At 34.2% G+C, this 24401-nt stretch overlaps 1 protein-coding gene across 1 annotated transcript in view; it reads right to left on the bottom strand.

The window, feature by feature from the left end:
• The window catches only part of LOC129234114 (dystrophin-like), a gene marked incomplete at its 3' end in the record, with an annotated part of 333560 nt that overhangs the window by 71374 nt on the left and 237785 nt on the right, over positions 1-24401 (bottom strand). Inside the window, 1 exon segment of the mRNA XM_054868004.1 lies at positions 17711-17819. Coding sequence (XP_054723979.1) covers positions 17711-17819 — 109 coding nt within the window.

The raw sequence follows: 24401 nt of genomic DNA, 5'->3' as shown, positions 1-24401 counted from the left end.
CCCCCCCCCCTTCTATCTGTCCCTGACAGAGAATCATTTACTGAACATTTCAGCCATTCACAAGACAAATTAAAACTCCAATTTTTAATATTTTAGTTCTATAAGTGCTGTGTTCAACAATCGCGCGCAAATATGAAATGAAGTTATTCATAATTTATTCCTTATCACCTGATGGGATGAAATTGTCAAAAAAAAAAAAAAAAACATTAACATTCATCTAAGAAGTTACCTTCTTCATCAGTTTTCTCAGTCCAGACATTAATAGATAGCATAGGCGGCTCGTACGGAGGGGCAAGGGGACAACTGCCCCCTCACTTTTAAGAGCAAAGAAGCCTTGCCCCTCAACTTTTCTAAGTTCAAAATTATCGATTGACCGAAGAAATTACAAAATTGATCGATTCACGTGTTTAAAGAAAAAACAACTTAATGAATGTGTCACTTTGCAGAACAAAGGCAAATGACATGATCACCAGCATTGTAGCTGGTTGGTTCACTTGCTCGATCTAAATTATTGAGTAAGTCCACATTGCAGAACAAAGGCAAATGACATGATCTCTATTATTGTAGCTGGTTCACAGGCGCGATCTAAATTCTTGAGAAAAGCTCACCCCTTTGCAGAACAAAAGCAAATGACCTGATCTCCATTATTGTAGCTGGTTCACTTGCACGATCTAAATTCTTGAGAAAAGCTCACTTTGCAGAACAAAGGCAAATGACCTGATCTACATTATTGTAGCTGGTTCACTTGCTCGATCTAAATTCTTGAGAAAAGTCCACTAACAAAGAAAAATGATATGCTCAAAATAAAAATGCATAAGCAGAAGAAACAAAAATTCTTATGAATGAGAAAATTTCCCACAAAATGTATTCACTAATTTTATTTGTCATTATTGATAGAACTCATCCAACAACAAAAAATAGTAGTTTGATAACAATATTGAACCCATTTCTTTTTAAATTAGTCTAAGCGAGTTTGTTTACACTAAAACAAAAGGGCCTGATCAATAGTAGTCCCCCGCCCCCCCCCCCCCCCCCCACTCTCCTCTTCAAGTGCTATAAATTAAAAATTTGTGAGGCGTATGACGCAAAATCCATAATTGAGTATATCAAAAAAGAAGAAAAGTCAACAACCGTACGCCACAATCTGCTATGATCCTTTTGTTAAATAAACCCACCTTAAACTCCATTATCAGCTGAATGAAAACAACAGCATGATTTGTGTTAACGATTCCAACAAAAGTAAAAAGGTCCACAGCAGAAAAAACAAGGCGAATTTTAGTCTAAGTAAAGCAGAAAAGTAAAACTTATGTGGAACTCCTCGTATGTGTGTGCCAACACATCAGGATAATGGCTGCTTGCTCACTGACATAGCGGGTGTGAAACCTTGCATCTGGCGCAAGACACAGCTGGCTTTTGAGAACATTTCTCTTCGGCAAAAAAGGAGATCCCAGCACGAAAAGAACTTTTTCAAGAATTCTGTTTTTTTTTCTTTATCTTTGCGCTCTTTGACAGAATTCGATGAAGTCTTTGGACTTGATTTGCATTACATTGTGAAAAATGAGATTGAAAATAAATCCAAGTTTCATAGCGTTCCTTCCTATAGGGAAAAGAATCTAAGACTGGCAAAATAAACAAATAAAATATTACGAAGTGACAAAGAGGATTTAAAAAAATATGGGGGAGGGGCAGTATGAATTCATTAAAAGATGGAAAGTTTACACAAACACAAGTAAGATAAGTAAAAATTTTTTGGCACTAATCCTCATATACATCATAGCCAATGATCGAGTAACCCGCGAGTTTCAACAATAAAACTCGCGCCACGGCATGATCATTTGATAATATGTTTTGGTAATGTTTAACATGCAGGGAAAGGCTTTATCGTGACAAGGCTGAACTCGATCCCTACATTAACTATTTTACTGGTAAGACTGTCATTTCAGGGGAATGAAGCAACGAAAAGGGTGGTCAACAATGAACGCTATCTACTGGAGTTTAAGGTTAATCCACTTAAAATTTCACCAATCAAAATATCAAAAAACAGGCAATGGCTTCGTTCAAATGTAGAAGCAATTTTCACCCGTCATACCTTAACGGGCGATTTTCTAGTTTGTAATAAAAATAGTAATTTTGTGCTAAATAACATTGGATTTGCGAAAGAGCACAGACGGCCATAAGGTAATCATATACCTTTTGTAAGCGTACATCATTCGTAAGAATTACAGTTGTTGGTTCCGATTTCACATTTGCTCACTACTTTAAGAAAATTAAGATTCTTAAAGTGCAGTTTTGCTACATCAACTCTCAGCGGAAAATATTAATTTCATAAAAAATAAACCGCGCGATCAGGGTGGCGACAGGAACTGTGAAAAAAAGTTCCCTGACTTTTCCCTGATTAAGTTCACCAAATTTCCCTGATTTACGTTACCAATGATAATGGTTTCCTTTCTTTGCTCTACTTGAAATCCATTGTATGTTTGTATAAAATGCAGTACTTTAAACGCTTTAAGTTGTGTAAAGTTGATGAACTAAAGATGTATTTTTAAAAAATGCTACTTTTTAAACAAAATAGTAAAAAACATATCAAGTCAATTTTTTTGGAAAAATAAAACTACAAAACTGTAAATTATTTTTTTGTACATGGAAAGATTATAAAAAAATTTTAAAAAATAATTTACTTCCAGAAACCACTTAGCATAAGAATTTTAAGAAACTATTAAAATCACTCTTAAAAACATATGTGTATTTATGGTAGCACTAAAAAGTAATTGAAATTATTTTGAACTAAATTTTCAAACAGTATAATAATTGTTGCAAGAATAACAAGTAATAGAGAAAGGTTACTCATATAACTAATTGACATATTTATGCAAAACAGATGAAACCTTTTGACATCCATTCATAGGTAGCTTTTCGCTAATCAAGGACATAGGTTTTAATGAATGAATACAGCATTTTAACAATAAAAAAAAAGATATTTACTTAAGTACACAAGTTAACTCTATTTCAAATGATTTAAGTATGTAACGAAAATAATCTTAGATTGCTTTTGTAACAAAAAACTTTGAAATGCAAGAAAAAAAATCAGAAAAAAAAAGCAAATAGTTAATTTCAAAATATATAAAAGAACAATACAACTTGGTTATAAGTAAAAGAATCATTTAAATCTGAAGAAAAGAAAACCTTTATAATCTGCAGCGAAAGCAAATAGTATAACGGCAAAAAAAAAAAAAGTTTTTTTGATTGAAAGTTCAATTTCAGCAATTAAATGAAAAACGCGAAGAAGTAATAACTTTTAAGCTTTTAACAGTATTAATTCAAAAACCAAAGATTTCTTCTTGAAATCGTGATTACAGTACGCTAATCACTTAGAGACAATGGGATAAAGGCAAAGGAGCTAAGGCATTAATGAAGGCTTCCTCTTTGCCTGTATGGTTGTTTATTTTACGTCGCATTGAAAGCATGAAAGGAAATTTCAAGCTAGGTAAAATAAATAACCTAACAGACACAGAAGCAATCTCATCCTGTGGTTAATAAGTAAGATTCAATACTTAGACGTTGAGGAAAAAAGATGCACAAATATGCGGCAGTGTATAATCGCACCTCATTAATTTTACTTTTTGTTTTTTTTTTTTTTTTTTTTTGAAAAGATAATTGGCGGAAAATGCGTAGGGAATTAGGATACTTAATTTTGTAAAGCAAAAAAAAAAAAAAAATTCTTCATAAAATCAATTTTTCCTGATTTTTTGTTATTTTTTCGAAATTTCCTGATATTTCCCTGACTTTTCCCTGATTAATAAAGTTCCATGACTTTTCCCTGATCTGTCGCCACCCTGCCGACACAATCAAAGTATCCCACAAACCCTTACAGATTTTTATTTCGGGGGGAACCACAGATGACTGGCAAAACGTGAAACAAATATCAATGATAATAACTGTTTAAATAGTCAAAAGATTTCAACGCAATTCACCGAATTACTTTGGAATTTCATGGGATTCAATAATGATTAGATTTTTCTCACCAGGTAAAAGAATGGCAGAAAAACTCAGTTACGAGTCGTATTTTAATTGTTAAAGGATATTTCGATTGCTAGTGAGAAATAGAAATAATAAAAAATATGAACACTTCATATTTTCATGGAACTACTATCAAAAGAAGTTAAATGTGGGAGGAAAGCTGTCTTAATGCAAGCTGCTTGATGGAGAACCCGCCATTCTAATTGTATTTCGGACGCAATTTTCCGGGCTAATTTCATTACGTACCCACTCATCCGTTGCTTTATTATCCATTAGCAAAAAGTGGGATTGCCAGCAATCCTTGAAAAAATAAAAGAGATTGACACAAATGCTTCTAGAAAAAAGACAAAAGAGTTTTCGGAACCATCGCTGTCATGTGATTTTCGATTTTACTTCAGTAACAAAATCTGAGGTATTTTCATTCATGGCAATTTAATGCAGCATCAAACTTATAGGAGACAGATATACAGCGTGTCTCCGTTTAGCCTGCAAGATCTATATTTTTTGCAACCGTTAATCCTAGATGCATACTTTGCAAAAATAGTCAAAATAAGGTGCAGAATTTAGATATTAAAAATTTAGAGCAGAAGAGGAAAAAAATATGAAATCTAGCTTTTTATATGGTTTCTAAGTTTCCTACATTGCATTTAGGTAAATCACAAGCATGAAAAAACAATTCGAGGACGAAAAAAAAAATAGTTAGCAATATTCACTGAGATATAAAACGCAGCGTTTCGTGACTTTCACCCCTTAACACGCTCAATCAATCACACTTTTTGAGGGGAAATACAGCGACTAACAAGGGTTTAAAATTAAATGCGTGGATACAGTGCTTTTTCTCTTTTCTTTTCTTTATTTTTTAAAATTGTACGAGCATTTGCAGTGTGTTTTCATGTATCATACCATAATATTTGCATTTATTTTCCAACATGAAAATCACCTGTCAAGGTATGACGGGTAAAAATTGCTTTTACATTTGAACGAAGCTATTGCCTGTTCGGTGATATTTTGATAGTTGAAATGGTAACCCTGACTCCAGTAGGTAGCGTTCATTGTTGACCATGTTTTCGTTTCTTCATACCCCTGAAATGATACGGTCATACCAGTTAAGCTACCGGATCGAGTTTAGCCTTGTCACAATAAAGCCTTTCCCTGCATGTTAAACATTACCAAAACATATTATTAAATTATCATGCCGTGGCTCGAGTTTCATTGTTGAAACACGCGCGTTACTCGATCATTTGCTGTTATATATATGAGGATATCAATAAAATAGAAATAGTTTTTTTTTTTCCTTCATCAACATGTTATTCTCGCGAAAGGGCGATAAGTTTCCAATCACATCTTCTGCACGGTTTTTACTAATTTTGAACTCGAATATCACCATAAATTTTGATTGCAAATTGTTCAAATGTTTTGTGCTGGTATTATTTTTCAATAGAGAAAATTTTCCTATACACAATCTAGCTTACTTGGGCACCATATAAAATGTTAGACTTCGTATTTTTTCACTATTTTTTTCGCTCAAAGCTTTTAATATAATTTAATATCTACCTTCAAAATTTGAACAAACTATTAATATTTAAACTCTGCATCTTGTTTCGACCATTTTTGAAATGAAAGTGCGCATCTAAGACTAACAATTGCGAAAATAGAGGTCCTGTAAGGTTAAAAGGGGACAGTTAAGCAGCCTTGAAACACACACCATATATTTGTGCTTCAACAGCGATTTGATTTTTTCAAATAAAAAATATTTTGTAGAATAATAATATATTATCCTTCACAATAACTATTACCTTGATCTATTACCTTGATCACGCGATATAATTTATTGCCTTATTATAAATATTTTTTAATATTCTGAACAAAAGTGCCAAGTTTGACGCGATTTCTCTCCTCAGTTCGTATTTATTTATCTCAAATCCGATTTCTGCGCAGGAACGCATTATTCTTTTAAACTCCCATAAAATGCAAAATGAGAGTAATACTATTTCATGTTTTTCTCGTCAGCCCGGAGGAGTTACTTTATTCCAGAAAGATGTTCCTCTCACTTTTTTAAATGGCAATTTAAAAGCTAACAGCAGGGATGTGCCAACCAAAATTCGCTTTTGGAGCAATCTTGGGAGCAGGAAAAAAGTGAGTTTGGAGCAGCTTGGAGCAGTAAAACGGTGAATTTGGAGCAGCCTGGAGCAGTGAAATTGAAAATTTGGAGCAGCCGGGAGCAGTAAAATTGCAAATTTGAAGCAACTTAGAGCAGCAAAAATTTTAATTTTGCATCAATTTGGAGCAACTACCATGTATATTTCACATACAGAAACATGTGTGGCATGATAAAATAATAAAAAAGGAAATTAAGGATGCAAAAATACCAGAACTCCAACTACTAATTGAAGCACTCGTATTTACATTATTATTGTTATTATTATTGTCTAATATTTTCCACAAAAGACAAGTCCTGTCCTGCTCTACTTTTTTCACACATTTCTTCTGATTTAAATTTCGTTCACACATTTACTTTGCTTAGAGGTACATCACTGTTTTAGTGCACATTTATGTTATAGTGCTTTGATACCTATTTTTAAAATTTGTTTACTTTTATGTAGTTCATTATACATGTATACATGTAATTGACATCAGATATCTATACATAAAACTCAAAAAGGCTAAAAAAAATCAAAAGGTCAAAGGAAAAAAAAGTTAAAATTTCAAAACTTTACCTCAACCCATTACAAGTGAGTTTTAGAGAGCTATTAATTAATTTTTTTCCCTTCTTTTTCTTGGTCTGAGTAAGTTATTTACTTATATTTGACCTTATATATATATTTTTCGGCATATATGTTTTTTCTGAACGATCAAGCAAAGGCGACATTAAAACCTTTTATTTTTAATTGTTTGATATTTAGTCACATAATTAATAATGAAATTACAATGAAAAAAAAGAGAAGAAAGATTGAGAAAAAGAATTTGGAAATACATGTGAAAAAAACAATATGAAAAATGTATTTTTTTTTTTAAGACAGGCTAAGAATGGAAAAAATGCCTGAATCTGAAAAACTTGTAATGACAAGCATATTCATTAACAGAGCATTAGAATTCCCAGATTTTTGCTATCTTTAGTGTCTCCAAAATCAAAATTAGAGATCAATTTTCTGTCCTAAAATCTTAAGAAACTCAAGTTTAAAAAACTGGTGAACAATATTAATTTTTACAAATGGCAATTGCTCAAATAAATTTGGATGCAACTGGATTGATATTTTCGAGTGGGCGTGGCCAAGAAGACAAACTTACAAGTCCTCTTTTTTTGAAAACACAAGATGAGAATGGTTGACAATAATGGTCAACACAAAATGTTTGAAGTCAAAGGAACAAAATCACATATTAAATTAAAACAATCAAGTTTTTCAAAAGCGGATGCAATTGGATTTTGAAATGCGCAAAAAATCGGGACTACGTCCAATAAAACTCGTAAAAACAAGCTCCAAATGCAAAAACTCGATGATAATCTACAAAAACTGCCAAATATACTTAAGGAATTGCAACATTAAATGCAAAATGGCACATTTGGCGCAAGTTTGTCCGATTTCGGCGAAGGAAAATTCATTTGGCGGTCTTTTGGAGCAGTTTGGCGCAGGATCGGCAATTGGCGCAACTGGCACATCCCTGTAACAGTATGCAAAAAACTGTCTTACGGTTGCATTTGGTCTCCAATAGCCGAATTCAATTAATTTAAGTCACAGTATCAAAACTGCCACAACAAAGTAAACAATAAGCGAACATTTTTTACATGAAATAATAATAAGCTCTGTATCACTGAAGATGCATCGATACAAATGTCCTTTTAAATTGATTTTCAGCTAACTACAATTTAATTTGATCAATCGAAGTGGTTGCAGACCATTCCCAAACGATCTAGATGATCCATCGATTGTCTGGCGTTCCATCTGTCCAAACATGTAGAAAGAATCGGATTCCAATAAAATTTCATCACAATTTTTCTTTCAATAGAAGTGGCAACACACTAATTGTGTTTCTCGTTCTGTAAACAATATTGGCGTTCCATAGGACGTCGATCAAAGCGATAGATGCAAAAGAACGAATAGGTGTAACAAAGGAAACGCAGCGAAGTAATATTGACTTGGAGAAAATCTATACACAAGAAAAATATGAACACAATTCCACAAATAAAAACTACATTGGAGGACGATCTTATAAAATGTATTTTAAAAAACGAATAAAATTGAAAAGTGTGAGGGGAAAACTTATCAGCAGACAAAAGGCACCACTTATTTCCAAGACATTTTACAGAGAACATCAAATTTATACATATATATATATATATATATATATATATATATATATATATATATATATATATATATATATATATTGTTGACGTAAGCATCAACCTAGAGCAATTAATAACTGAAGATTATACATTTAACAACAACTACCCTCTATACACACCATCAACTCAATGCCCTCCATATGCTTCCCCTTTGTTCATTACATTTTTCTTTACTTTTTGCTAGTTTGTTTAGTTTAGAAGTTATTAAACTTTTTTTTTTTTTTTAACTCCTTACATTTTCTCTTTAACCACTATATTTTTCGTTATCCATAGTTATTCATTTATGTTCATAGGATTTAACTCCTTAGTGGCTAAAATTTTTCTCTTGAGCATCTGTAGTTTTTCCTTTAATTCTGAAGGTTTCCCTTTAGTCATCAGACCAGTGGTTGTAAAAACATTTTTTTTTAATAGCGAACTACAACTACTTTGTTACAAATGTAGTTAACTATAACTACTTTTTTTTTAATGTAGCAACTATCAACTACTTTTGAAATGTAGTCGCTACTTCGCTACTTTTCAAAAAATAAATAAATAAAAAGCATACACACTGGGGTGTCCCACAAAAAATGAAAGTCGATTCTTCAAGTCGCGTACCCTCTTATATTTTTTTTCTCTTATGTCGAAACAATTGTGAAAAAAAAAAAAAAAAGTTTCATATGATTTGAACAACGGCAATTCGTTGAGACTTTAACGAAACTGTAAACTAGCCTGAAAGTGTAAACTAGCACTTGTATGCTTGGTCAAATCGAAAAAAAAAACTTTTTAGAAACCCGAAATTTCTGTTGGTAAAACGTTGCCCCAATACCCCACATAACCATTTATTCAAATAAAAAATTTAAATATCCTGCATTTGGCCAAAAATTTATAATTTTCTTCAAATTTTTTTTCGTGAACAATTACATATAAATTTAAACAAAATATCAAGTCCAAAAATTATTAGCGAACGCATTTTTAGATCAACATTTGCAAATGAATAATAAAAAATAGTATACAGGGGTCGATCCAGGTTTTAGTTTTTGGGTCCCCATTTTGTGAAAAGGCAAAATATTTTTGTGAAATTTCGTTATTTTTGTGAAAAAGCAAAATATTTTTGTGAATTTTCTTTATTTTTGTAAAAAAGACCTTCTTGTGATTTTTTTCTTGGAAAAGATTATATTAAAGCATTTTTAGCTGTCGTATCGTTATAGAAATCCCTAGACAGGTTTCACGGGTGATTGCAAGTTCTTGAAGAATACCTGAAAGCTGTCAAGAGAAAATGCGCTGGGGGGAGGGGGGGAGAAAGTCCCTTCACATTTTTTCGTAATTTGACACATACATTACATTTATTGTTTTTTACAAATATACATATGCAAGGCACACTTTCTTAAGGTGAAAGTCTCACAACAGATTTCCTGTTTGCCCCTCTGAAATACTTTTATAGCAATGAAAATTGCACATGCTGCTGAACGTAATGATAACTCCTAATAAATACAATATGAACAGACTCAAAGATATCACATATTTCTTAACACAGAAGTGAAATACTCATTAAAGATTCCATGTATGTGTTTGAAAAACTCAAAAGTAATTAAAACCCAAAATAATACTGCACCAGCATTCAGCGTTTAATTTTTTGACTTTTGACGTTCTTACAGAGTAGGCATTTCGTTTAAAACTTTGCAATTTAATGATGTTAATAAATATATAAGAAATTTTAGTTGTTTGCCTCTTAACAAGGTACAGTAAACATCAAAAATCGAAAAATTCGTTCACCATGGCGGATGTAAGGAAATCAAGATCTTCAAAAGAAATAAAAATATAAAAACAGCATATAAAAGAATTTTATTTTAAATAAAGTTATTTTAGAATTGGATTTTGAAACTCAACACAAATTAATATACTAAATATATATTGCATAATCAAAGTAAAATTTAGGATTTTCCTGAAAACAAGCTACCAATCACAATCGTCCCTCTCCCGTCCCCCCTCTGACGCTCTCAAGCAAAAACACCTCACGCAACAAGCAAAATGATAAGATGGGGGAAGGTGGAAGAGGGGTAGGCTTTCGCGTAGATGCGTACACATTTGCGGTTACAAAATATTGTGAAAAGGCTGCCTTTTTATAAATTTTTGTGAAGGGACTGCTTTTACGACGCGGAATTTTGTGAATAGGGCCGCTTTTGCAATGGGGAATTTTGTGAATGAGGCCGCTTTTGCCATGCGGAATTTTGTGAAGGGGCCGCAAAGCGGCCCCAATTTGGCGCTAGATCGACCCCTGGTATATTTAAAAAAAAAATAACTTGACCTTGAAAAAAAAACATCTTTGAGTATGTGGAAGACTTAAATATCGCAGGAGAGCAAAAAAATCTATTTAAGGCTAATTATCTACTCTACTATTTATATTTTTCAGCTTGATAATTTCGTAAAATTTACCTTACATTTTTAAAAATATAAATCTAAAAAAAAATTAATGTTTTGAAGATGATTATAAATTTTAGGCCAAGTGTGGGATACCTAAATGTTTTTTTAATTCGAATAAATGTTATTGTGGCACATGTGGGGGATATGGGCAACGTTTTATCAACAGAAATTTAGAGTTTCTAAAAAAAGAAAAAAATTATTATTATTATTATTTGGCCTAGCGTTACAAGTGGTGGTTCACACTTTCAGACGGAAGTTGGCACAGGTTGCCGTTGTTCAAATTATATGTAACTTTTTTTACAATTGTTTTGACGTAAAACGAAAAATATAAAATTGGGTGCGAATTGAAAAAAACTTTCGACTTTTTGGGACACCCTAATACACACCGTAGGATTGAACGAAAAAAGTTTGAGATTGATAAATTAGCTCATCTGAACATGGAATATTACTGAGAATTATCTGTTTCTTTTTTCTTCCCCAAAAATGTCCGTTGTCATACTAACACTCAATGCTCGTATTTATTGTAAAAAAGCAGACGAGGGCAATTCAATATTATCCTCTGTAACATTTACAGTTGCTTCTTTATTTGGTGAATACAGTCGAGTCCCGACTTACGCGAGGGATGCGTTCCAAGACTCCTCGCGTAAGTTGAAATTTCGCGTTGTAGAAAAATATATGCATACAAATTTTTTAAAGCATACCAAATACTTTTAGGCACTTATAAACACCTCTCAAACTGCTCTAAAGCGTTCCTTATCCATTACAGTTTCTTCCATAAAGAAGATGCACTAAATGAATGACCAATGGGAATAAAAGATATAAAATAAAACAACACGGTACGCACTGCATGCAGTAAAATTAAAACGATGCACAAAATAGTACTGTACAGTAGATACAGTAGCAATATTTACGAGTCACAAAATGAGGATACTAGTGATGATTCATGCTCCAAGATCAAATCGTTACGCTTCACCTTTTATTTAAAACGTTACAATTTGTGGCTACATCTCTCCTATACCTGATCTTTTTATTAATCCACAATGCAAGAGCCCGCGTAGTTTCCATTTTCATAATTTTTACTTTGCTAGACTGCTGTGAAAGCTTCAATATTGAAACTAAGTTCTAAACTTTTACGGACATCTTTTTGTTTTGACTTTTAATTGTACATATGGAAGATTCACTCATACTTATTGTCGCGCTACCTTCGACGTTTTGTAATTGTTCAAGCATATCGAGAATCTTAGCCTTTTTAAAAAAATTTATCAGAAACTTTCTTTTTCTTCACATTTTCAAACTTTAGATGAAGGTGACACTAAGGTGCCATTATGGTTATTTGATGCACTAGACTAGTTTGGCGTGGGAACTTTGGCTGTCAGTGATGCTCAAAGGGACGTAATAACATTCACGAAATCAATATTTAATAGTCAACGACGAAGCTTATACTTCCTTCTAAAAAAATTCATGTTGTGGGCGAAAAATTCGCGTTAGCTCTAAAATTCGTTACTGGTGAAAAATTCGCGTTATAGCCATTTCGCGTAAGTTGGATCGCGTTGTAGCGGGATTCGACTGTAATGTAAAAGCACTTATTTTCGCTTGACTTTAATTTTCGCGTGCTCGTCGTAATCACGAAAATTTAAGTCTCGCGAAGTATTTCTGTTTTTCAACCTTCCGACCCTTTTTGTAAAATTCGCGAAATTTTCAACTCGCAAAATCACCGATACCTTCATTTTCGCGAACATAAGTGCTTTTATGGTATTAGAACAATAATATCTTTGAAATCTAAAACGTTCATCCCCGGGACATTCTACATTCTCGGCAGCCAGAAAAAACAAAGGAGTCACTACATTGGCGGTTTCGCTAATTCATATGCTTTTCTTTTCAAGTCTAGCTCTATTCAATACAAATATTTGCGAATTATGAAAATTACGATGGCAAACAAACTAATGGCGTCAAACAGATAGAACGTATGGCGTCAAAATGATATGACTGAGGTCAACTCGTATTTTGATGAGTCTTATTTCTGATTGCATCCGGTGATGTACTAGTGCAAAATTTGCGCCAGTCAAATTCGTTAAACCTTGATTCCTTTTTTAAAGTTTATTTAAAAGTAATTTCCATAAATCGCTACAAATTAGTATTTTTCTGTATTGAACTACTTGCTAAACTACTTTATGTAAAAAGTAGTGCGCTACACTGCAAACGACTAAAAAATGTAGCTACTACCAACCACTCATCAGACTTTCTCCCTTATTCTTTCCGATCAGTTTTAAATTTATTTATAAAAAAAGTTTCCACAATCATTAAGATTCTTAAGCAGCTGATAGAAGTTTTTTTTTTCTTTTTTACATAAACCAACTGTTATTTTAATATAAAAATGACATTCTACAACATTGATAAGTATTTTCCCTTCAAACCATACAGAAGTTACAAAATGTAAACTAATAACGTTAGAAATAACGCTTAAAATTTAAAATTACAATTGAGATTCTTGTAAAAAGGTTAAAATTCTAAACTCAATTGCGAGAGAAACTGAAATACACAACAGAGGATTCTATTACGAAAAACTTAAAGATTCCATGTTCAAACCCACGCCTAAATAAATATTAATCTCAACTAGTTGATTCTCAAATGTGTAGGCGTGCGTAGGTGATGTGCGAAGGAATATATAATAAGAAACAAACACCTACGAGCATTTGCCGACGAAGAAAATAATTTAACACATAATTATGATTTGCATATTTAAAACAAAATGATTTGCATTTTTTGTCTGTATGATTTAGGCTGTCTAAAGAAATAATATAACCCTAAAATGTCTTTGCACAATTACAACAAATCGCTAAAGTTGGACATGATTAGTTTTTACATGAAAGCAAAGGATTATGTAAAAGTAGCTAAAATAATTACGTTTTCACACATAGAAAACAGAACTGTATGCTTTGGGGGGGGGGGGGTGGAAATATTGGCGCTGAAAAATCAAGGAACCAAGCCAAACATAATGTTAAGTCAGATACGGTCCTTTTCAGCTATTACACGGTTAATTGATAAATGCATTTGAAAAACTATTTCCCCCAAAAGTTCAACTGCGTACTAAGAGGAAACTAATAATTAACTTTTTCATTACGCTAAAATGAAGTAAAAAAAATTCTCACGTGCAGTCCAAAATACCTTTCATGTAATCACATCACTAATATTTTCCAGAAATATCTCAAAAACTACTCAAGCATCCCTCCAGACACAGTGAAAAATCTTGAAGAAAGAAGCATTTGGCGATTCCCAACTACGCTTTCAACATTTTTTTTCTGCTCGCTGCTCAGGTGAATGGAAATTCCATAGCGAAATGCGACATGGAGGAAAATAATTCGTTTGGTAAGAATCTTGAAGGGGAGGGAGTACGGAATGCTTCTTCAATCTTCGCGACAGCGTAAGGAATCTAATCCCCTTCTTGCTCTGGGTGTTCGACTTGAATTCAATTTCAAAAACTCCCTCTTGCTACCTGCTTTTATACTTTAGCTATGCAGGCCATTTTCTGGTGCTGTTGCCTAGCGATCAATGGATGAAAGTCGTCATCGATTAACTTCTGAAAGGATTCAAGACTTAATTTAAAGCAGATTCCTGCGGATTTTTCTTTCTGTTTCAGTCTTACTTCTTTACGTGATGGAGATGTACGCTTCTTGTGGAAAAAAAAAAGTAATTTTTTCTTTGCCTGTTTTTTCCCCCGTAATTATAAGATTCACTGATGCTGAACATACAGTCGAGTCCCGACTTACGTGAGGGATGCGTTCCAAGACCCCTCGCGTAAGTTGAAATTTCGTGTTGTGGAAAAGGGTATGTGTAGAAACTTTAATAAACGTACCCAATTATTTTAGACACTTGAAAACACCCCCTCTCAACTGTTAAAAATCATTTCTTTTAACTAAACATTACTGTTTCTTACATAAAGAACTGAATGGTTACTTATATTTATTTAAAAAAAAACTTTATTCAACATTAATGCTGCTACAATGCACAAAATCAATGATCAAAGGGGGAAAAAAAGACATAAAATAAACCAGTATACGGTATGTACAGTATAAAGTAAGAAAAACAAATGCACTGTAGTTGTACTGTACAGTAGATCCAGTAGTGATATTTGTAACTGAAAAAAAGTGAAGATGATAATGATTTAAGTTGCATGATCAAACCGTTTTCTAATATATATTTAAACAGTTGCTTCACTAATTCTTTTATAACGTTTCCATCTATAGCAACACCCCTCTTCCTGGTTTCCTTAATTCACAATACAAGAGCAGCTTCCATTTTCATAAGTTTTTGCATTTTACTAAGATATTACTGGGTAAACTTTTACGGGTTTCCTTTTCATGACTTTTAATTGTATGTATGGAATATAGAAGATTCACTCATACCTAATTGTCGTGCTATCTTCGACGCATTTTTTAGTTAAGATTCAGCTTTTCAAGAAGCTTTAGCGTCGGGAAGCTTTAGATTTCCTTTATTTGTCAAAAACTTTCTATTTTTCTTTCCATCTTCAAAAACTTTAAATGAAACAGGGCTCTTAGTTGTCATTACATTTCATCAACTTTCTCATTTAGAATGAAAAAAAATAAAGAGAAATAAGGAGTAGTTATTTGTATAAGCGATGTTCAAACTAGCACGGTGTGGGAACTTCCGCTCTCAGGGATGCGAAAATGATGAAGGTCTATTCACGAAAATATATATATATATATATATATATATATATATATATATATATATATATATATATATATATATATATATATATATATATATATATATATATATATATATATATATAGTAGCCAATTACAAAGTCAATACTTATACATCACGATTCCCCGCCGAAAATTTTCGCGTTGCGGGTGAGGAATTCGCGTTAAGCCTAAAATTCTTTACTGGTGAAAAAATCGCGTTATAGCCATTTCGCGTAAGTAGGATCGCGTTGTAGCGGGAGTCGAAAGTATTTCAGTGCCGTCCTGTTTAGATTAACAATAGTAGTTAAACTGTGCCCTGGATTTCATACATCTTTAATGGTGCGATAGGTAATTTTTTGTTTTTACTTTTTTTAAAGGCTTTGAGTGGCCAGAGTCGTCTCTACACCGGTCCCAAGTCCGGGTAAATGGGGAGGGTTTTGCGATGGTGTAGCATCCACGCATGAAAACGACCACTCTTCACTTACGTGTGAGCAGATCTGTATCTGTTCTGTTCATTGGCTAATTGAGTGGGACAGTGAGCAGGCAATGGGTGCCACAGGAGTCAGGTCTATACCTGACTCCACGGTGCCAAGAGTCGTAAGTGGTATGAATTTCGTTCTCATAGGGAGAGGAGACTCCCACCGAAAGGTTCGTCCTTGAGAAACCCATTGATGGGTGACCTTTTCTTCACTTCACCCCACTTCTTAGCATATAGCCTTAGGCCGATTGCTTACGCTATTGGATTGTTCTTGCCAGATATAAAATGCCCCTCCCACACACACACAAAATGATCTCTATAAAACTGCCAAGACATGATGTCTCATCGCCTCTATTCCAATTTAACTGAACTGTGGCCTGTGAGTATTATTGCATCAGCGACATTAATGCATTGAGCTGTTTCTATTTTGCCACGCGTCGTTAAGACAAAGCTCGTGTACTATAATTGGATTAATACGACCTCGAAAATAAAAGTTATCTTAAGAAGTGACGCGTGTTCAACAATTAGGCTTGAACAAAAAAAATTTTTTTACTTTTTTTTACTGTTAATTTGAACACAGGTAAAAACAATTCGGGAAAAGAAAAAAAAAATTCATATTTAACAGACAGGAATTCTTCAAAAAGATAAAACAGCAAATAAGAATCGTCTTAAAACAAATCAATTTTCAATCGAAAAAAAAAAAAAAACATGCATTCAATAAAAGGTTTAGTAAAAGCCAAATTGTAATTCTTCAATGAAAATGTGCATGCAATTGAAACTATGTATCTGTACAAAAATTTTTTAAAAACCGTCACAGAATTAAGACCTATTCAATTTAGAAAAAAAAAATAGTAAATAAGAACTTGGATTTTACGGTATCTTACACGGAATAAAAACTCGAATTTTGAACAATATGGAATCCATCCCAGTGATTTCAAATTTTTTCAGGAGGGTGGGGGGGGGGGCAAAGGGTATGTACTTAATGTAAATGTTAAGAGGAAAAGTTCAAACCACGCCCACTTAAATGTTCATAAACTGACTTCCAAAAGCCGTGGGGAGGGTAATTGATCACCCTTGTCCCCCCCCCCCCCCCCCAAATGACAGGCCTGTACACTGCCATGGGCAGTAAAGGGCAGTAACAGCTTTTTTTTTTTTTTTTTGTCCAACATTCCCTTTTGTTAGTATTGGGAATCCAATGCACATTTCTTCAAACATCTCGAAAATTCATTTCTGAATATCGCTCATTTGGAAGAAGAGTGTCACAATACGAAGAAATGAAATTTTACAGGAGAAGCGTTTGAAGTTGAATTCTTCAGGCAATTTGCATTAGGAAATGTAAGTTTGCTGTGCAATCCAGTGTTTCAATATTCGAACAAAGAATCATTATTTTCCAAAGAAGATAACGGCCTTTGAAGGCCTTTAAGCAAAATAAATAAATAAAAAATTCGTATTGTGGCACTCTTTTTGCAAACGAGCGATATGCTACCGTTTACATGCCAACGGCAGTACACATCATTGTATTCCATTTTTGAAACATACTCCTACCTGAACGTCAGCATTATAGAAAAAAAAAAAAAAAAAATTGATGTTAAAATCCCACATAACTTTTATTATCACACCCCCTACCTTCTCTTGGCGATTCTTAGTTTCGTAATCTGTCTTGAATAACGTCGACATTCAGCAATTTTCACAAAAAGTTGACAGTCCTCTGCGCACATACAATCCAAAAGATAAGGTTACAATCGAAACAAGAATCCTTACCTCTAGCTTCTAATTCCTTGTTGTAGTCCCCTTTCTGCCTGAAGTGTGCTACGGCAGCCAGCAACTTTTTCAGCTGCACATTCCTCTGCTCTTGTTCATTCAAGAACTTCTGCAAAAAGGAAAAAAAAGAAAACCCTTAGTTTCGGACAGAAGCGGCTTTGTAAGCTCTCTATCGATGGGGACACAAAATATCAAAACAAAAGTCTACTCTTTCACAAATAGAATACTTGTTTTCTGTAGTTCTATTCAAGCCATCTTGAGCCAAACAGAACGGAAATAACAAAAGATAAAGATTAAAGGTTTTCCCAAAGATAAAGTATAATATAAGTTGATGGATTGACATCTATATTGGCTTTCCTCTACAGTATATTTATTTTCAAAACTTAAGGTAAAGATGAAAAGGCAATCTATATTAAAATGACATTAAGATTGGTCTATCAAGAACTTTCTCCTTTCCTCCAAATAAAAAAAAGAGGGGGGGGGGAGACGTACTGCCAGCGATTTTTAACGATTGCCGTAGTTTCCTTGAGTTCATTTTCGTAAAACAGTTCGTTCACCCCCAGGAAATGATTAATATTACACCAGATGTAAAGAAGCACAGAAGGGAGGGAAATGTATTAAGACACGTACTTAGAATTAAATTTACAAACATTGCCACGCCCCAAAGAACAAGATTCTTCAGTGGGTCGAAATCAAGAAAATAGAAAAACAGAATGCGATAAAGATTCGCTACATACGTATCCCCCCCCCCCCCCATAAAATGTTATGCATCAACTTTGAAAGTTGAAAAAAACAGATTACGCACATGCAACATACCGACAGCCCGGTTATCCCATCCAGAGACTCATCCAGAGACTGCAGTTTCGTCCTTGTTTGAACTTATCAGTCTGGAATAGGGAATAACCGAGCTGGAGGAATCTGCCATATAATTGAAGACGAGAGTGTCAACAAACTGGTAGATAAAGTACATTTATCTCACCAGCGAGAGTCCGCAGGCATGGTAAGGTTCAACTCAAGAATTGAGGGCAATAGAACTGCATCATGTCTACGAACTCTCACTGGTGAGATAAATTTACTTTATCTACCAGTTAGTTGGCAATCTCGGCTTGAATGAGAGTTGAACCGTACCATGCCTGCGGACTCTCGCTAGTGAGGATAAACTAACTTTATATACCAGTTTGTTGGCACTCTCGTCATCAATGAGATGGACTTACTACTTAACATTTTTTACCGTTCGTCTTTCAAACTCTGAGGTTTATGCGCGATCTAAAGACATTATTATTATTATTATATTTTAACTACAGTAGAAATCTTAATTATCCGAATCAATTGGGACCGGACGTATTTCGGATAAACAAAACTTCGAGTAGTTGGCATTTTTCTAAAAAAAGGTCTAGTTCATTTAAGCACTGCCTGTATGTATAAAATGGGAGGAAAAAAAATTATTTAAAGGAATATAGTTTTAATTAATTGAATGAAAGGCAACATTTTTACATGTTAACTGTACTTACAAGTGCTGTACATTAGAAGTTACTGATAGTACAGCCCTATGAGACGGTGACTCAAAGGACTACAGGACGAGCAGACTGAGTCATTATTCTATGAATCGCAGAACGTTTTCGTCTTGAGTTATTTTCTCTGAAATTGTGAAAGCGATTCAGATAGTAAGAGTTGGGATAATTGGGAGTTCTACTATATTCCAATATTTAGGAAGCCAAGAAGCAACTTTCTTTCTCTCCCCCCCCCCCCCTCCACCAGAAGTCGCTTACCGAAAATATTCATTTTTCGGCCATACTCTACAGTTAAACGATAATAAACCAATTAGGAATCCTATACTCATTTCTAACACCAAAATTGTAGTCGGGTTCAAGTTTGTAGTCGGGTCACTTGACTGCTGACAAAACAGAATGCAGAAGCCCTACTACTTCAAAATGTTAGTTCATAGGTCAATAGTGTGAAATTCCGCCTTTATCCTTAAAATTCACAGAAAAGAGGTCAGTTTTACGTTACGTACAGAGTTTACCTTAGCTCTCATGAAAAATCGAGCCCTGCTGATTATAATAATTAATTACTTTTATTGTTTCTTTTTTTATTTGCAATACTGATGGCCACTTTTGTTTCTAATTTCTAGATCAATAACTAATCGTCTCTTATGACTCGCACTCAATAGACAGATCTTAGTGTGGTCAAACTTCTGCATCGCAGACGTCGCTTTAAGAAAAAATGCAAATAATGCTGAACGAAATGCCCGAATTTTTCATAAGCAATGCAAAAATTCACCATAAAACCTCTCATATTCTTCCTGAATGGCAGACACAGGTACAAGAATTAAGTTAGAACCCAAATCCTTTATTACACCGAAGTACAGTAATGAAAATTTTAGGACATATAGGGAAAAGATTTAAGTATTGTGATATTTTTTGGTCGTTTTTTACTTTCTTTTACAAAAAGGTGGGACACAGTGAGACGTGGGTTACATTCACACCATGCTTTTTTATGGATTTTATAAGTATAAGTTGTTAATGATGCTAGGTACCCATGAATCTGCAACTATTCGCCGGGTGGATTCTAGTATATGAAGTTGCTGCTTGTGTTTGCAATCAAATCATCATTATTTTTACTTCATTTTACAAAAAAGGAAGTATTGTATTCGCGAAAAAATTTTCGCTCAAAAATCGGCCTTAATTTCTATTTTGCTCACCTCCGAATGAATGTTAAGTTTTTTTTTTTTTTGCGACTCGACCACACAAGGATATATGCCTAGGAACGTACAGACACCCCAAATATCCATTTTGACGATCTCCGAGTTAATTACAACGAGTTTTCTCGTGACGTCTGTATGTATGTGCGTATGTATCTCGCATAACTCAAAAACGGTATGTCCTAGAAAGTTGAAATTTGGTACGTGGACTCCTAGTGGAGTCTAGTTGTGCATCTTCCCTTTTGGTTGCATTCGGATGTTCCTAAGGGGGTCTTTTGTCCCTTTTTGGTGGGAAATCATTTTTAATTTCGATGTTAACTCAAGTAGTGTTATAATTTGGCGGGCACTTGGCAATATATCGCCAGTATTTTGGTCGCCATGTTTTGTCGCCAACTTGGTGACAAATTTGGCGATTTTCATTTTTTTTTTTTTTTTAAATCTGGTTTCAATTTGCCCACTGTTGGTGATATTTAGAAGGTAAACTATTGAATCACATTGCCAATAATGAGAAAATTACATTAAATTGGAGTAAAAGGAAATCATGCGATGCACACATCAGCTCGTTTTTCCAGAAACTCCGAATTCTTAGGAAAATTCGGACAACTCCGATCCCTTGGAATCAACACAGGAGCCTCTGGTACAGAGCTGAATGCTTTACCAACGAGCCATGAGTAGCGATATAACTTCAGTTTTGCGATTAACTACCGATAGATTAAAAACGAGGTTTTGTAAAATCAAAATAAATCTTTATACTAAGATCTTACAAAACAGTAGCAATTCTGACGCAAAATCCTTTGGATAAAATAATTGACATTCACATTTTAGTTGCAACTACACTCAGAAAATAATCGTCTTGAAGTAACTTCAAAGATTCGCAAAATTTCTTCCTTCGTGCACAAAATTTCAGCTGCTTAAATTACAGAAGTCTTGCATCATCAAATTACAAGGAGAACGTGCTTGAAATTTTCATTAGATGCGTACTTATTTCAGAACCAAATCAGATCAAAGCAAATCAATCGCATCTACGAATGCAAAATCCATTTCTCATTATAGGAGCTGAATGAAGCCTGGAACATTTCTGCAAAATTCAAAGTAAAGGTTTGTGGTATTGCCTACGGGACGAATTGGGAACCGAGGCCACGAACTAAAATATCGATCAATCCTGTCTTGCCTGCGAGGCAAGAGTAAGTTGGAATAACCGAATCTTGTTAATATCAGGTGAATAACACCACTATATGAATTTGAAGAGCAGTAAATGTAACTTCCATGTTCGTTCTTTTTTGTTGCAGGGATCGTTTTTGCAGTAAATTAAGAAATAGACCTCTAAGTAAGAATCAAGAAGTTCCATATGATAATTGGAAACAGACGTTATATTGATCGCACTAAAATTATGCCTCTCTAAAAATTGTCAGCTCGGCATTTCTTCGTTAAGCTCATATGACGAGATTTTTTCATTAATAATTTTAATACCAAAAACCAAACTAATGAGGGGTAAGAGTTTGACAGAAAGTACAGCCTTCTACTTCTGTTGATATCAATAATTTGATTGATTATCAAACCATGCATTAACTAAATGATAATACACTAGATTAGTTACAACATGTTTTCCGACGTTCATCTTAAAACTTCTGGGACCAGAAGATGTATATATTCTAGGTCAATCACGATCAACAATACCAGCCGAAAACTGTTTTCCAGCTCTTTCGGCCTGTAGGTGAAGTAACTACTGTGCCACGACAGCTCGATGTAGACCTCTTTGTAGAGGCAGGGAGAAGAACATCAGCTACTACGGTATGAAAACGCCAGTTTTGCGTGTCCTCCTCAACGAACGTCAAAGAAAGACTATCTGTTTATGGGCCAAGAGCACATTTCCTGTACCAAACAACAGTTGGTTGCTTTACTCTTCACAGACGAGTCCAGATTCACATTAGAAGCAGTTATAGGCATTTTGGGATCTGGAGGGAACAGCGGACAAGATATCATCAATCCAACACTGTTGAAAGGTAGTTATATGGTTTGGGCAATCATGGTTTGGGCAGGAATGTAACTCAATGGCACATCGCATGTGCTCCATGAAAGAACTCTGACTGGCGTTAGATATCGGTACACCTTTGACCCATATATCCGACCACATACTGATGTTAATGGTAACGAGTTCATTCTGGCGGATGAAATGTACAATTGCGGTTGTTGAGGACAATTTTGAGGGTCACGATTTGAAGCGAGCAGAATGACCAACACAATCTCCTGGTCTGAATCCGATCGAACATCTTTGGGACTATCTTGAGACACAGCTTGCTGATCTAAGTCCTTTTCCAGGGTCGCTACGTGAGATGGGAACGGCTTACTCCGTGCCTTGTTTTCACTTCCCATTTTGGCGTCCGACAGTGAAATTGACAGTATGAAGTCTATGCCACCAATGCATTAAGTTAGAGGTGAATACATTCCTCGCTGAATCTATATTTGTTTTGTTTCTATCAGGGGCGGCAAATAGGGGGGTCAAGAGGGGGCGGTCGCACCCCCAAATTTTTTGCGCAGAATGATAGAAAATGGGTGAATTCAATTTATGTAAATCGGAAATCAATGTTCATTAAAAGAAATCTCGCTGGTTCTCAGTAACTATTTGATGAAACTCGACACATTCCCAGACTATAAAAAGTGTTTTTCGTTATTTGGATAATGACTTAGGAATTCTTGAAGTATTTTCCGGCCTTTTCAGAACATGGAAAACTGATGGAGAACCATGGTTAATTTTATTAACCAAAGAAGACATTTTCTCATATAGGCTAAATATTTCATACTTGTGTGCCCAGTGTAACGATGGTATGTCCAATATGAGAGGCTCGTGCAAAGTGGTGTGGCTGCATGGTTTTCACAAGAAAATTTCTTGATATTTTACATTCACTTTACGCTCATTTTTTAATGTATATTTATTTAATGAGCATCCACCGCTTTCTTCTGCTAGAAACACGTTTCAGCTGCTCAATGCACTATACGCTTTCAAAAAATATTCTTAAAAGTGCATGTGATTATTGAATTAAAAAAAAAACATATCAACAAATACCTGTTATGCGTATAATTATGCAAGCTCGGAGCGACACCTGAGGAAAGTTTTTGAAAAATACTTTACTCTATTAAAACATCTTCAATCCGTTACCCTTAATTTTCGAACTACTCAAGTCACAGTTCAATCTACAACTGATCTGTGCACCACACTACCATAGTTCAATTTACAATTGAAACAGAAAACATATTTACATAGATGTGTGTTTCAATCAAACGGAAAACTTAAAAAAAAAAAAAAAGACAAAAATCCACATGACGATGTGAAGTCAAATATCGATTTTTTTAAATTTTGTATGAAACAATAGATTCAGTTTCGAATGAAATTAACACAAGATTTAATGATAATTATTTTTCTATATGGTTGGCTCTATATTATCTGGATTGGATTTTTGAAACAAAAAATAAAATGTTTCAGTTATGAGTAAAATTTTTAGCACGAGGCATGAAAAATTACAAGTAATATAGCGACAGACTAGTTATCACCTCCAGAGACTGCAGTTTCGTCCTTGGTATAGACTCATCAAGTTTGAATAGTGAATAACAAAGCTGGAGGCAGATGACATCTCACTGCAGCTGAGAGCGCCGAGGAGACTAGATTATTCACTGATGAAAAATTAAGCAACTCACAATTTTTGAAGTTGTTCTGGGTGATTTTGAAGAGCAAGATATAAAAAGTGTTTTCATACATCACTTTGTTACTTCAATTATCTCAGCTAGTAGAGAAAGATTTTTTATGTATCAGGAGGTTAGAGAATTATTTTCGAAGCACAATGGGCAAAATATTCAAACGAAGTCATACATGCTAAAGGGATGAGCTTTTCCACCATCTTTCATATTTAGCTGTACTGGCAAAACAGCACGACACTGGGCACTGATAGATTAGTAACACGATTCCCTGCGCTTCCGAATTAAAAAAACCATGCA

The sequence above is a fragment of the Uloborus diversus genome, chromosome 1 (genome assembly GCF_026930045.1).
Source record: "Uloborus diversus isolate 005 chromosome 1, Udiv.v.3.1, whole genome shotgun sequence".
Taxonomy (NCBI): domain Eukaryota; kingdom Metazoa; phylum Arthropoda; class Arachnida; order Araneae; family Uloboridae; genus Uloborus; species Uloborus diversus.
This window is presented reverse-complemented; position numbering and strand designations above follow the sequence as displayed.